The following is a 15,667-nucleotide window of genomic DNA, read 5'->3' on the forward strand; positions in this document are numbered from 1 at the left end:
AAACGAGGTGAGTTGACTATCTTCACATAACGCACATACATAGTTCTCCACCATGCCACTTGCGGCCTGCTTCACGCTTTTCTCACTTGCACTTGCTTTTGTCTTCCTACTGTTTTTATTGCCTTTTTTATTAATTTTATTTTTCCGGTTTTTTTTCATGCAGGCTACAATAAGTTTTTGCGGCCGCATTTAATAAACAGTGGCGATGTGTAGGTATGCAGCCTTCTACAAAAGTTGAAGAAGCACGTAGGGTAGGCAGAAAGGAAGGTGGAAGATACATATGTACCTATGAGTGTAAAGAATGTGGCACAGCAACACAAAACTCACCTACTCAATAAATATAACAGTAAAATAAATGGTAGCGTAGTAGGTGGCAGCATTTGACAGATTCAAGCTATAGCTTCAGAAACAACAGCAAGCAGTAATAGCAAGAAGAAACTAACAATTAAACAATAACAACCACTGCAGTGCTGGCTGCTGTTGCTGTTGGTGTTGCTGTGGCCAAGGGCGCGTTGTGGGTGAGTGTAATGCACGCCTGCGGGTCTTTTTTGGGTGTCGCTGCTGATTGCGATATGCTGCTCGTGTTGTTTTTGTTGTTATTGTTATTGTCGTTGTTGTTGTTGTTGTTGTCGTTGACTCTGTGAAGGATTTTCATTTCAGGCTCTTTGTAAAAGCTTTTATGCCTTTCGAATGCTGTCGTAGCCGTTGCTGTTGCTGCCACAAACTGCTTGCCGCTCCATTTCATTACACGCTACGCCTTACTCACTGTGTATATGAGTGTATATGTATGTATATGTGTGTGTGTGTGTCTGCATGTCCTTGTTGTCCTGCAGCCGCATTTGTGGCAAAGGATTTCTTCTCGCTGGCATTTAAAATGCTTTTTGTTTCAATGTGCATTGATGTGATTGTTTTTGTTGTTGTTGTTGTTGTTGCTGGTGCTACTGTTGTTGCTGGCGTTGGAACGTTTTTCATTTGAATTGGTTGCATTCGTCGTTCCGCTGGCTGGTTGCTTTATGCCGCTCTTTATGCCTTCACTTTGCTTGGCCTGCGCTGTGACTTGGCTTGGTCGCGTTTGCTTTGCTTTACTTTGTTTTATTCATAGTCGTTTACATAGTGCATTTGTGTTGTTGTTGTTGTTATTGCTGTTGCTGTTGTTTTTCTGTGAGTTCTTCGTTTTCCATTTTTCATTTTTCTGTTTTGTTTTATTTTTGTTTTTGTTTTGCGGCATTTTAGTATGAATGCAAATTTGCACAAGTCGTTTATTGTCGCTGCTGCTGCTGCTGCTGCTGCTGGTGAAGCCTCTGCTGCTGCTTTTGCTGTTAGCTTTATTATTATTATTATTGTTGTTCTAGTTGTTATCCTTGTAATTTTTCATATTTGGAAAGCATTTATGCTTCAACAGTTGCAGTTGTCCTCCCCTGCCCTATTACCCCATCACCGCATACGCTGATCTGCACTTTTTAGTGTAGCGCCCACGGAGGGCCGACCACCTCTTTTTCCAAGTACGTGTACCAGGTCAGGGTTAAGAAATAAAAACTTGTGTACCCAAGCGCACGCAGTGCTGGGCATATGATTTACGAGCGGCAGTACATTTGCGGTGCGATTGTGCGTCCTATGCTTGCTGTAATATTTTTTACCGCATTCAAGTTCTCGCCATCAGCGTGATAAGCAAATACTCATGCATGCAAGCACATACACACGTACCTACGTACCTACTTAGATGTTACATAGCTCATAAATATTATATATCCTTGACAGTTGCATCACTGAAATTGCATTGCATCAGCGCTTGAAGAGTTTAGAGTCTAATCAAAGCAATAGCATTCTTGGCAATTTGCCTCGTTTAGTTAGCAGCGAGCAACAAGGATTTTCACCAAATAAAAAAGTTGATTTGACTAAAAGGAAATATGCTCGGGCTGTGCAAATGTGGGCCATGAAGAGAACAACTTTGATGTATTTCTGGCAATCTGCATATAAAAGAAAATAAGTTGACCTCATCTGTAGCTTTTAATATCAACCATCTACTTGAGAGAAAGTCGCAATACAGAAGACTCCAGCTCAAGTGCGCAAATCGTACACTGCAACCAACGGTATTAAATGTCATTAAAGGACCTTTAAGGGTACTGGGATATGGTACGACTCTTATCTTCTTCTTTATTTGCAATTCGTTACCGAAACGAAAGGAAGACGTCTTTTTGCACGTCCATGCAATTTTCTACTAGCAAATGAACACAAAATAATGCTTCTCTTGTACCCATGCCGCTTCTGAAGCCCAATTGTGCGTGTCCCATTACTTCCTCACAAGTTTGATATATTCACTTTCAGATATATTTCTAGCGAATGACTCATAAGACTTATAAGTCTATAATCGTGGCAGTGTTTTGCGTGATTCTTTTTTGGAAGAGTAATAAATTTTGATTTAAGCCAGTCTTGCGGGTAGTTACCACTATCATAGGCATTTTTTTTTTATAAGGAGGTTGAAATCAAAATGTCAGAAACATCTCAAAGGTGCCGTCACACCAATGGTATGTGGGGCACGCTCCCACTAATACTATAACAATCCTCCACCTCGGCTAGTTCTACCCTGGGACCACAAAAGTATAACTTCTGGGTAGAGCCGCGTTTATGCCCGAAGACACCCAGGTTCCTCTCCTGTAGGCGTATGAAGGCTATACACCGTCGATAGCCTCAATTACTCCCACTATGTTTATAGGTGGTCCAAAGTAAAGGAGGCATCGGAAAGCTTGCAGTAGTGTTATCTTAATTCACTACCGTCTTGTCTTCTGTATGATACTGTATTGAGTGTTTCACTCAAACGTCTGTGTTTGTTGTCGGTTGGTCAGAGACTGTCCGCCTTTTCTGTTGCTGAAACGCTTTGCGTTCCCAATCAATATGGCGAAGTCGCGTCATAAGCTTACCTGCAAACGTTTGCGTGCCTCCCACTTACCGCTGGTTGCGCACATATCTCGTATGAGGGTGCTGGAGGACGGTTGATGAGCCAGGGCTTACTCCAGTATAGCTCGTTCCTCTCTAAAGCGGTCGCAATAAAACATGACGTGTTCTGCGTTCTCGTCTGTATTCGGGCAGTTTGGACAGAAAGGGCTGTCTGCCAGCTTAAAACGGTGCAGGTATCATAGACATGATTGAAGAGTTGCACCAGAAGTTGAATACTGTCACCAACGATTAGTTTTAAGATTTCAACCGGCACTTCATCTGGTCCTGCCGCTTCTCTTCCTTTCATGCTGTTGAGCGCAGACACTACTTCTCGGTGTCCCGGATACTGTTTGTGGCAGTGGTATCTCGTTTGGTCTGCTGCTGTCACTAAAGGCATCGGATAAATATCTTACCCAAATCCTCTGAACATGTGAAAAGTTCTGGTTAACAAGAAAGGAATGATTTGGTTTTTTGTAAATGCCTGAGGTTTCTTTTAATTTTTTGTGGAGATTAAAATTATCGTGTACATTTTGCAGCATTTCTTGGCATTGACCATTAAGCCACTCAACTTTGGCAGATCGAATTTTTGAACGGATTTCATTTTGCAGAATACGATAAGCATCATTATTTCGGTTTTTTAATTTACGTCGCTCATCCATGAGATGTAGAATTTCTTCTGTCATCCAGTCGTAGTTTGTTTGCCTTTTAAATGTGCCTAGTATCCTTCTCGTCAGTGAGTTCAAATTTTCTTTAAGTGGGTCCCAAACATTTTGGGCCGGTGTGACGGGTAAAGCGTGTAGTTTCGTATTAATAATTGATGTTAATTTATTTTTATTATCTGTAACTTTGAGTTTTTCGATATCTGGCTTTGGATTTCTTATTATTTTATTTTTTACTAAAGGCAATTTTAAACGCAGCTGAGCTAACAAAAGGTTATGGTCGGATGAGACGTCTGCTCCTGGAAAAGTAGACACTCTGCTTATAGTTGAAGCAAAACGTTTGTTTATAATAAGATAATCTATTTGATTTCTTGTAATGTTTTGGCTATTATCCATGGGAGATTTCCAAGTAAAAAGTCTTCGGGGTGGGAGACAGAAGCGTGTGTTTGAATTATTCATCTGATTTTTTTGGCAGAACTCTATCAGCCTGTCACCTCTGCCATTCTGTTCTCCCAATCCAAATTTTCCCACAATTCCATCTACTTTTCCTTGTCCTACTTTAGCATTATAATCTCCTTGTATGATATTAATTTCGTGAGGTTTTGTATATTTCAACAATTCTTCAATTTCCTCAATTTCTTCTTCACTCTTATCGGCTGTAGGAGCATAAGCATGAATTATGTTAATATTAAGCGGTTTGGCACTGATTTTTAGTAGGAGCGTTCTATCGGATTTTGGAATCCATCCAATTACACAATTAGCAATATCTTTGTTAACTATTATTCCTGCTCCATTTCAATGGTTTTTGTTTTGATTTTCTGAGTAATAAACGGCTGTGTTATTCGTTTTTAATTCACCATAGTTTGCCCACCACGTCTCAGATATGCCCAAAATGTCAATTTTTAATCTCTTCATTTCTTGTATAGTGTTCGCCAGCTTTCCTCCTCCACGAATGGAGGGACCTACAGTTTCAAGCCGATTCCGAACGGCAGATATTTTTATGAGGAGAACTAAGGGCTTCAATAAACGAATTAGATGGATACATTTTATTCGAAGTTTGTACTTCAAACTCATGGGCTCTGCTCATCACAGTACCTCAACCAGATCTGGTTCCCGTATTAAACTCAGGATAGAGCTGGGGTGGATTGAGCGTATGTGCCCTTTCGTCTGGCTGCAGTTGACCGAGACATGTCAACCTTATTCGTGCTATAGCGCTATAGTCAAGGAAAAGGTGTATTGGAGTCTCCCGCGTTTGGTTACAGAAACGGCAAGAATCAGCGGACTATATTCCGATCATGTACAGATGACTTCGCAGGTTGCAGTGGCCTGTGAGAATGTCCGTGAGTATTCTCAGTTTACCCTTGGGGAGGGTCTTTTAAACCTCTTGTTTTGTTGCGTTGTATCCTCCCAATAAGGATTTTGGTTGGCGTAGTGCCATAGTTTGGTGCCAGTAATCCTCCATTAGCCTTAATAAACAATTTAAAATTAAATTTATTTAATGCTACGAACTTGATTTGTCACCAAGTGCGATCTGCTTGTAGCGCTTCTGCTTCCACTAGACACCTTCACGTGTTAGAGGGTCTACCGCTTCTCCGACTGTCTTGCGGGTTCCAGTCTAGGGCTACTTTTTGTGAAATCTCCTTGCGATTTTCGCAGTGTGTGATTGATCTATTTCCACTTTCGGCATCGAATTTCAAGATCAACGGTTATCTGCTTCGTCAATGCCTAGAGGTCGGTGTTAGTGATCATCATCAGGCCAGCAAACGCGCACAATTTTGCGAATACTGCGATTGATAAATGTCTAGAGTGCTTGTATAGCACGAATGGTTGTGTTCCATGTCTCACTCCTATGCCGAGCAACATACTTTACGTTAGATTCAAAGATCCTGAATTTCGCGCGCTTGGAAATGCGCCGTGATGATCTCCACACTATGTCCAAAAGACCAAATACAGCGCGACTCTTCGATATTCGACTGCTAATGTCGGCTGCTGAGTTACTATTTTTGTTGATGACACTTCCGAGCAGATCTCATCTACTACTCTGAGTTTAGTGCCGTTTAGCTGAAGAGTTTGCGAGCTCGCAGTGCTTTCAAGTCCACTTTCGCTGCACATTTGTTTACCGCAGAGTCCAGGATATAACTCTGTTAGTGATGAATGCTTGCTAGGTCCAGTTCCAGATTGGATAGAAGCGAGGAAAGCACGCATCCCTGTTATATTCCTATTTGCACTTGAATTCTATTACTCAGGATGCTCTCTAATCTCACTCTGCAAGTGGCAACTGTGCAAAATTTTTTTTATGAGGTTGATGATTTTTGCAGATACTTATTTACAGACGAAGTCTCTCGAGATCGCATCGCGGTTGAGAGTATCAAACGCATCTTTAAAGTCGATGAAACATACAAACCGACTACTCTATAATCACTCTTAAGGGGTTAATGTGGTCGATGCAAGATCAGTTAATAGTTAACGGCATATCTCCGAGTATATTCCTGCGATGAAAAAGCTTGGGTTTACCAAAGAATTGGGAGCCTGGGTGCCTCACGAATTCAACGAAAACCAACAAAGAAAGTCACCTTCAAATTGCTTCTCAGCATATCGCCCGCCATCGAGCAACAGCGCTTCTTGTACCGAATCGTCACGGGAGATGAGAAATGGTGCCTATAAATAAATGTAAAGCAACCAAGAGAGTGGGTGGCTCCAGGAGATACGCCAAAGCCGAGAGTCAAGTCGGATCTTCATCCAAAGAAGATCATGATATGTGTGCGTTGGGACTGGGAGAGTATGGTACACTGGGAAATGCTCCAAAAGAATGCCACGGTTAACAAGGAGCTTTACATTGCCCAGCTACACCGCGTGAATGAGGCTATTTGACTGAAAAGACCTGATCGACATGGTCAAACCAAACTACTTCACGACAACGCCAAGCCCCATGTTGCACAAGTCGTTAAAGCTGCTCTCCAAGAGCACGAATGGGGGGTCCTTCAGCATACGCCGTTTTCTCCGGACCTTGCGCCAAGCGATTCCCATCTTTTGTGCTCTCTGCCAAACCATATGAAGGGCGTTACCTTCGAAAACAAAGAGGTCCTTAAAAACTGGCTCAACAACTTCTTTCTTGTTTTCTTCTTCTTTGACACCAAACCAGGCGATTTTGGGCGGAACGGCATCAATAAATTTTGGTCGAGAGGTGGGACGAGGTTGTAAACAGCAACGGCGAACATAAAATTGCTTAACTTATTGATATAATAAATATTTTATGTTTAAATAAATGTCTTTGATAAAAATGCTACGAACTTATTCCCCAAGACCCACTACAACGCACTGTGGCCAACTGTTGCACCGGAGCTTTTCCGACTACTTCAGGCCCGGCATTAGGTGCTCTGATTGGTTGACCACCACTTGATGCTTTCATCCAAGGAGAGGCCTTGAAGGCCATCTGCAGACTGAAACACAATGGGAACTGGTACGGCCCCTGTCCGGCATTGGAACACAGAGAAGGCATGGACGTCGATCCAACGATTCTCTCCATGCCCCTTGACTCCATGCCATCAAGAGTCGTACTTGAGAAGAGATACAGTGTAGTGCTACCAGAGGCTCAGCTGTGGGAAGACTCAGAAAATGAGCCCGGCAAACACTGTTTTCGCATTTTTACGGATGGCTCCAGGACCGAACATGGCTCCGGCTCTGGGGTCTACGTGAAATCCAGCGGGACAAAACTGCGCTTCGCTCTTGGAATGCATGCATGTGTGTTTCAAGCGGAGGTGTATGCGGTTCAAGAAGCGATGAACTTTGTTGTGGAAAAACGATGGAGAGGCAGATCTATTTGTGTCTGCAGCGACAGCCAAGCTGCGCTTATGGCCTTAGACAGCCCTCCAACCACATCAGGGGTAGTCAAGTCCTTTAAATCCACAAGATCCACTCAGATTTCTTCGGAGATCGGGTAGATTTAAAGAAAATTAAAAGGGAATCCAAGTGTAGTACAATGGACTTAATTAATGTCTGAGTGCTGCAAAAAAAAAAAAAAAAAAAAAAAAAAAAAAAAAAAAAAAAAAAAACATATTCTCCAACCCAATACTTTCGTTTTTGAATGTAGCAGAAAATATGAAAAGGTTAATCAGTCAGTGAATACTTGGGTATATTAAGTTTATTTCGAATCTTCTTCTTCTTCTTAATTGGCGCGATAACCGCTTACGCGATTTTGGCCGAGTTTAACAAAGCGCGCCAGTCGTTTCTTTCTCGTGCTAACCGGCGCCAATTGGACACACCAAGTGAAGCCAAGTCCTTCTCCACCTGATCTTTCCAACGCAGAGGAGGCCTTCCTCTTCCTCTACTACCACCAGCTGGTACCGCATCGAATACTTTCAACGCCGGAGCGTTTGTATCCATTCGGACGACATGACCCAGCCAACGTAGCCGCTGGATCTTTATTCGCTGCGCTATGTCTATGTCGTCGTAAAGCTCATACAGCTCATCGTTCCATCGTCTGCGATATTCGCCGTTGCCAACGTGCAAAGGTCCAAAAATCTTACGCAGAATCTTTCTCTCGAACACTCCAAGCGTCGCTTCATCGGATGTTGTCATCGTCCAAGCTTCTGCGCCATACGTCAGGACGGGCATGATGAGAGTCTTGTAGAGTGTTAGTTTTGTTCGTCGAGAGAGGACTTTACTGCTCAGTTGCCTACTTAGTCCGAAGTAGCACTTGTTGGCAAGAGAGATTCTACGTTGGATTTCAAGGCTGACATTGTTATCGGTGTTAATGCTGGTTCCTAAATAAACGAAGTCTTTTACAACCTCGAAATTATAACTGTCTACAGTGACGTGGGAGCCGATACGCGAGTGCGCCGACTGTTTGTTTGAAGACAGGAGGTACTTCGTTTTGTCCTCGTTCACCACCAAACCCATTCGCTTTGCCTCTTTATCCAGTTTGGAGAAGGCAGAACTAACAGCGCGGTTGTTAAGGCCGATGATGCCAATATCATCGGCATACGCCAACAATTGTACGCTCTTATAAAAAATTGTGCCTGAGCGATTAAGTTCTGCGGCTCGTACGATGCTCTCCAACATCAGGTTAAAGAAGTCACACGACAGCGAGTCACCCTGTCTGAAACCTCGCTTGGTATCAAACGGCTCGGAGAGGTCCTTCCCAATTCTGACGGCGCTGCTGGTGTTGAGCAACGTCATCTTACATAGCCGTATTAGTTTTGCGGGGATACCAAATTCAGACATCGCGGCATACAGATAACTCCTTTCCGTACTGTCGAATGCAGCTTTGAAGTCGACGAAAAGGTGGTGTGTGTCGATTCTCCTTTCATGGGTCTTTTCCAAGATTTGGCGTGTTGTGAATATTTGGTCGATGGTAGACTTTCCAGGTCTGAAGCCACACTGATAAGGTCCAATCAGTTGGTTGACGGTGGGCTTCAGCCTTTCACACAATACGCTCGCTAGAACCTTATAGGCGATATTTAGAAGACTAATCCCGCGGTAATTGGCACAAATTGCAGGGTCGCCCTTCTTATGGATTGGGCAGAGCACACTCAAATTCCAATCGGCAGGCATGCTTTCCTCCGACCATATTTTGCATAGGAGCTGATGCATGCACCTTACCAGCTCCTCGCCGCCATGTTTGAATAGCTCAGCCGGCAGTCCGTCGGCGCCCGCGGCTTTGTTGTTCTTTAGCCGTGATATTGCTATTCTCACCTCGTCATGGTCGGGTAACGGAACTACAATTCCGTCGTCATCGATTGGGGTATCGGGATCTTCACATTCTCTACGACATGCGCAGCTGTCACTGTTTAACAGGTTCGAGAAGTGTTCCCTCCATAATTTAAGATTGCTCTGTACGTCAGTCACCAGATCGCCGTCTTTGTTCTTACAGGAAAACGCCCCGGTCTTAAAACCTTCTGTAAGCCGCCGAACTTTCTGGTAGAATTTTCGGGCGTTGTTCCTGTTGGCCAGCATCTCAAGCTCTTCGCACTCACGTATTTCGGCCTCTCGTTTCTTCTGTCGGATAATACGTCTCTCTTCCTTTTTCAGCTCTCTGTAGCGATCCCACATGGCTCGGGTTGCGCCCGATCGCAGCGTAGCTCTATAGGCGGCATCCTTTCTTTCTGCGGCAGCATGACATTCCTCGTCGTACCAATTGTTTTTTCGGGCTCGCCGGAATCCGATTTCTTCTTCGGTGGCGGTACGTAGGGAACGAGAAATGTTGCTCCATTGCTCGTGCATGCCGGTTTGTTGGGAAGTGCTCTCTGAGAGCAGGAGTGAGAGTCGAGTGGCGAATCTTCTGGCTGTCTGTTGTGATTGCAGCTTTTCGATGTCGAACATTCTTTGCGTAGGTAGATGTACGTTTTTTGCTGCACAGAGGCGTGTGCGCAGTTTGGCTGCAACAAGGTAATGATCCGAGTCAATGTTGGGGCCTCGGATCGTACGTACATCTAATACACTAGAAGCGTGTCTTCCATATATCACAACATGATCGATCTGGTTTCGCGTTTTTCGATCAGGAGACAGCCAGGTAGCTTGGTGTATCTTTTTATGCTGGAATCTGGTGCTGCAGACTACCATGTTTCGGGCCCCGGCGAAGTCGATCAGCCTCTGTCCGTTACCGGATGTTTCGTTGTGCAGGCTGAATTTTCCGGCTGTGGGACCAAAAATTCCTTCCTTGCCCACCCTGGCGTTGAAGTCGCCAATCACGATTTTTATGTCATGGCGGGGACAGTGCTCATACGAACGCTCCAAGCGCTCATAGAAGGAATCTTTGGTCGCATCGTCCTTCTCTTCCGTCGGGGCGTGGGCGCAAATTAGCGATATGTTAAAAAAACGTGCTTTGATGCGGATTATTGCGAGACGCTCGTCCACCGGAGTGAACGACAGTACTTGGCGACGAAGTCTCTCTCCCACAACAAATCCGACACCGAATTTGCGCTCCTTTACATGGCAGCTGTAGTAGACGTCGCAAGGTCCTATGGTTTTCTTGCCTTGCCCCGTCCATCGCATCTCTTGGATGGCAGTGATGTCAGCCTTTGCTCTTACGAGGACATCAACCAGCCGGGCAGAGGCACCTTCCCCATTAAGGGACCGGACATTCCAGGTGCATGCCCTCAAATCGTTTTCCTTATTTCGTTTGCAGGGGTCGTCATCAGTGTTGGAAGTTCTCATCCGAGGCTTTGTTGCTGTTTTCATTGGGGGGGATTTTTAAGTGGCGGGTCCCAAACCCAGCGCACAACCAGCTATGCTGGGATGCTTCGCCTTCTCACTTTAGCTCACTCCCGAACGGGTGTTCGAAAGCTAACCAGAGGATACGTGGGCTAATCCCGGACGTTGTGAGCTGCTTGAACCATATGTAGAAGAATTGTCCTGGCCACTCCCAAGTGAATGGCGATCAGTAACTTTCCCCACTTGCGTGGACTTCTACACATGGAACCATCCTCCTTATTTCGAATCTGCGCGGCCAATTTCTGCTACACCGTCTTAACTATCTTCACCTCATTTTAGTTTAACTCTAATTACAAATTTTAAGGGGCACATCAACTTTTTGAGCTATTTTTTGACACAAATCCTTCTTCACCTTACTTAACTTCACCATAGCTTGCAGTAAATTACACGCTTCATAACTATTCACCGCTTCGGCGTTCCAGCTAACCTAACTAACCTGAACCGGGTGCTGCTAGAACTCGCCTCTGCACTATTTTTTTGCGACGCGCACAATTCGTAATTTCACTTCTTCTTATTTATCTTTCCCCAATAAAGGCTTAGCAGCAGCAAAGCACTAGCTGTCCATGTGTCTTTGCATTATCGCATCGCCCTTAACTTGCTCTGTACTCTTATTTATTTCGCCGCAAAGTTCTTTTCCTATTTAGTAACTTCTTGGCTGAAGTTACTATTTTTCTTACCTCGCTTTGACTTAACTCTTTAGCTTTGGAAGTTTATTTCGCTTTGTCTTTTCTATGCTAGGGTTTTTTTTTGTTTGTTTGTTTTTCTTTCTCTTACATTTCAATTTATTCTGTCATCCTCTTCCGCTTGTCTACTAGTCCGATCTGCCACTGAGTTTTCAATTTTACATATAAACCTCTGCCTTATTCAACTTTCTTTTTGGCTTCCCCAGCATAATCGCCGTAACTTTATCCTTTTTATCCTTTGCATGCGTGCTCGCTCGTTTTCACTATGGCTTTTCCCCTGCATTTGCTTTTCAACTGGCTCTCCTTGGTCGGTTGGTTGGTCGCTTCGTCGGTTGGCTGGTTGGTTGGTTGGTTGGTCGGTCGTCGTTAACTTCCTGTATTAGCATAATGTCATTTGGCTTTTATTGTTCTCCATTTAAGGTTTTTATTTTTCATATTTTATTTCTGCTCACTTGCATATTTATTCAAGTAAATTTATCTTATTCGTTGCTTTTTGTTCTTTCCCTTTTTGTTTTTTTTTTTTTGGTTTGAGAATTTTATGTGTGCCCATGTTGTGTAGATTACTTGCATTGCAGTGGTTATAAAACTTGGTATTGTTGCTGTTGTTATTGTTGTTGAGTCTGTTGTTGTTTTTATTGTTGTTCTTACCATTGTCATTCTTGTCCTTGTTGCGGCCGACTGTCATGGTTATGTAAATAGTCGTAATTTTAAAACTTGCTCAATGTTTTTTCGGTGCTTATGTTCGCACAAATGTCTGTACACATACACACACATACCTAAATAAATGTAGATATACATACATATATATGATAGTATAAGTTCCAGAAGCATTTGCGTTTAAATTGCAGCTGCTACCGACTCATTTGGCCTTCGGTGCTGCAGCTTGCTTGCGTTGCACCAGCAACATCTTGCGTCTCCTACCGCAAAGCCAGCGGCAGCGCGTTATCAAGCAACTAAGCAACTGTGACCAACAACTTATCGTCACTAACTCGTATAAATAGCATTTTTTAGAAGTCTTTTAACGGCGGCTTTCTTTGCACGGGTATAAAATTACCACACACATTTTCCGTTACGCTTCGTTTAAATTTTGAAGTCATCATTGCTAAAAAAAAATGACCATAAACTTCAAGTTGGTTTCCGCGAATTACGTTCTAAATAACCGAAATGATCGCCTTCTAATCATTAAATCAAGTGGTTAGTTTCTCTGTAAAAATAAATTTTATTTTTATCATTATAAATATTATAGTAGGTATTAGTAGATTATTGTTACACTATCGCTTAAAGTAATGAACCTCATTCCTGTGCTGCTTCAAACTCACAAGAGATGCCTGACCATTCCCTTCGCCACTAATGTATCACGGCCATGGTAAAGTAAGACAGCATAAGGTATTTAAACTATTTTTTGGTGCATTGTGCATTAAAATTTTAAGACAGTCGAAGCAAAATCGAATGAAGTTATGAGTATTTAAGCGTCCATTGATTCAGGTTTCCGTTGCTCTGGGTTTCTAGACACCTTCAAAACTTTAAAGCCCGTTTCAGAATTTTATCTATATATATAAAAATGAAATGATGTTCGTTTGTACGCATTTTTTTGGGCCGATACGAGGCCAATTTTATTCGTTCTTTTTTGATATTATAGGGATCCACTAGGGGAAGGTTTTTAGCAAAAAAAAATTTCTTTTAAATATTTTCTTCATATAAAAAAAAAAGAAAAATCAAAATATTGTACAAAACAAAACTTGCTCGATTCTTAGATTATAGTAAGTTTCGAATCGACATTCATTTGTGTATGGTACAAAAATATATTAGAAAAAAATTTTATAGTTTTTCAAAACATTTCATTTTCAACTATTAACAAAGAAGATATTTCATTTAGGTTGTAACACTTTTTGGTAGACAACGTTTTCGCGTAAATGAATAATGACGATGGTTTGCCTACTCGTGAGCAAGCTACATACAATTGTCCATGAGAAAAAATTATTAATTGTCATAGCGAAGGCAAGGCGAATGGGAACTGCAAACGTTTGAAATCGAATGGTAAATCCGTTGGAATCAGTGGAATTCTGGGTATCAAAACGTCTTCTCCTTTGTACTTCCCTTTCAAAATTGTTGCTTCGATAACGTTACCCATTAGCTTTTTCACAGCGAGTCTGGTACCGTTGCAAAGTCGTGGCACATTAATCTTGCGCAGCATAATAATCGGTGCTCCAATTTTTAATCGTAAATTATGAGGTAGTAGGCCTGACAAATCGAGTGAGTTTAAGAATTCAGTTGCATAATTTACGACATCATCTTGATCAGTAAATAGTGTCCATTGACTTACTTATATGCATATGTCGGTTGGCGACATATATGTTTTTAATTTTGCACGAATATTGATTATTGCTTCCTTTTAAGTAAAGAGGGCGGTATTATATTAGCTAGAAATACACCCACCACGTGTTGAGAAAATTTAAAGTAAAAATCCGTGGCCGCGCGTTTTTGTGAAAGCTAGAAGTAAAAATTCATAATAAATTCAATAACGCAATTTATGGTTTGATTTTTGTGCAAATTTAGTTCTTGTGGTGTGTTTGATACACAGTGGTTGCTTTCTCGCTTAAATTTCGATTATTTTACGAATATTTTTTATAATCAGTGGTGGTTAGCAACAATTACCACCGTGACGTAAGTATTCCTAGAATTTGCTTTTTTATGCGGTCACTATGAGTGGGACTTTCTTTGGTATTTACAATATTTTAGGCAAATATTTCAATAATGCAACGATCATTGACGCAAAGGGAAATTGAAGAATGTTTGTATGAAGATTTACCTTCAGGACCTGAAAGTGAAGCCAGTTCCGATGAGGATGAATATCTAGACACGCCTGAGTGGCCAGTGTCAAAATCGATATTGGATGTGTGTGGGGCAGATGTACAGAATATCCATGAAGAGCTATTCGACGACGAGGATGGCATACCATTATCAAACTTTGTAAGTCAGAATAATGTTGTTACCTCTACGACCTTGCAGCCTCCTAAATGGAAAATGACCTTCTCTATGGATATACCTGGCGAGTTTGTTGAGAGTGTGGGCTTAGCTGATCATATAATCAGCTTGGAAGATGTAACACCACTCCGATTGTTTCGCATGTTTTGGACAGAGGACTTGGTTGAGGTCATAAGCTTTCAAACTAACCTATATGCAACGAAAGAAGGTAAACCTTTTTCTCCTACCAGTCCTTCTGAAATACAAACTTTCTTGGCCATAAATATGGTGATAGGTATAAAAAAGCTACCGAGTTACAAAGATTACTGGTCTTCTGCTCCTGATTTACGTGACTCCTACATTTCCTTTTGTATGCCCCTAAATCGCTTCAGCTGGCTTCTTGGATGCTTGCATCTGAATGACAATAATCTCATGCCAGACTATAATAAGTTATATAAAGTCCGTCCTATGCTTGAAATTCTTCGCCGCAACTTCAGAAATAATTATAAACCATCCGAAAGTATCGCGGTCGACGAAAGCATGATAAAATTCAAAGGTGGCAGTTCTCTGAAGCAGTACATGCCGAAAAAACCGATCAAGCGGGGTTACAATAAACAAGTTACTCGCAGGAAACGTGATGGAAGTGCAGTTAGGATCGATTGCCCTCTGGCTGTAAAGAAATACAACAGCAATATGAACTTCGTTGATAAATTCGATCAATTAAAAGCGTGTTACTCCATCGACCGAAAATCCCAAAAGTGGTGACACCGATTTTTTTTTTCATTTCTTGGATTGCTGCGTTATCAATAGCTATATAGCTTACAAAGAGCTTCTGATTAACAGACCTCATTTGGATGAGTTGACATTGAAGGACTTTCGCCGCTCAATTTATCAGGGGCTGTTAGCACCTTGCTACGTAAACAAGCGAGCTCCAGGAAGTTCCGCGATCAGCAATGGATCAACCCCAAGATCTCCTGTACCAGTTGCTATAAAACTGTATAGGCCTAGCGTGCCTGCTGAAATACGCCATGAGAGTAATCGACACCATCCGCTTAGAGGCACACCTAAAAGATGAGCCTTTTGCAGTACCAAAAGCGCCCCTGTCCGCACAGTATGGCAATGCAGAACATGCCACGTCCCACTTTGCCTCCGAAAAGGAAAGACATGTTTTTCAAATTTTCACAAGAAATAATTATTTGTAAATTTATTGCCAAA

The 15,667-nt window shown here is 42.3% G+C and overlaps 1 protein-coding gene across 1 annotated transcript; it reads left to right on the plus strand.

Annotated features, from left to right (window-relative positions):
• Nucleotides 1-14,242: 14,242 nt before the first annotated feature.
• Nucleotides 14,243-15,217, plus strand: LOC129248671 (piggyBac transposable element-derived protein 4-like). Its single transcript, XM_054888302.1, has one exon. It carries the CDS (start codon nt 14,243-14,245, stop codon nt 15,215-15,217), a length of 975 nt encoding a protein of 324 aa, XP_054744277.1.
• The last annotated feature ends 450 nt before the right edge of the window (nt 15,218-15,667 follow it).

Source organism: Anastrepha obliqua, chromosome 5 (genome assembly GCF_027943255.1).
Source record: "Anastrepha obliqua isolate idAnaObli1 chromosome 5, idAnaObli1_1.0, whole genome shotgun sequence".
In the NCBI taxonomy this organism is placed as follows: Eukaryota; Metazoa; Arthropoda; class Insecta; order Diptera; family Tephritidae; genus Anastrepha; species Anastrepha obliqua.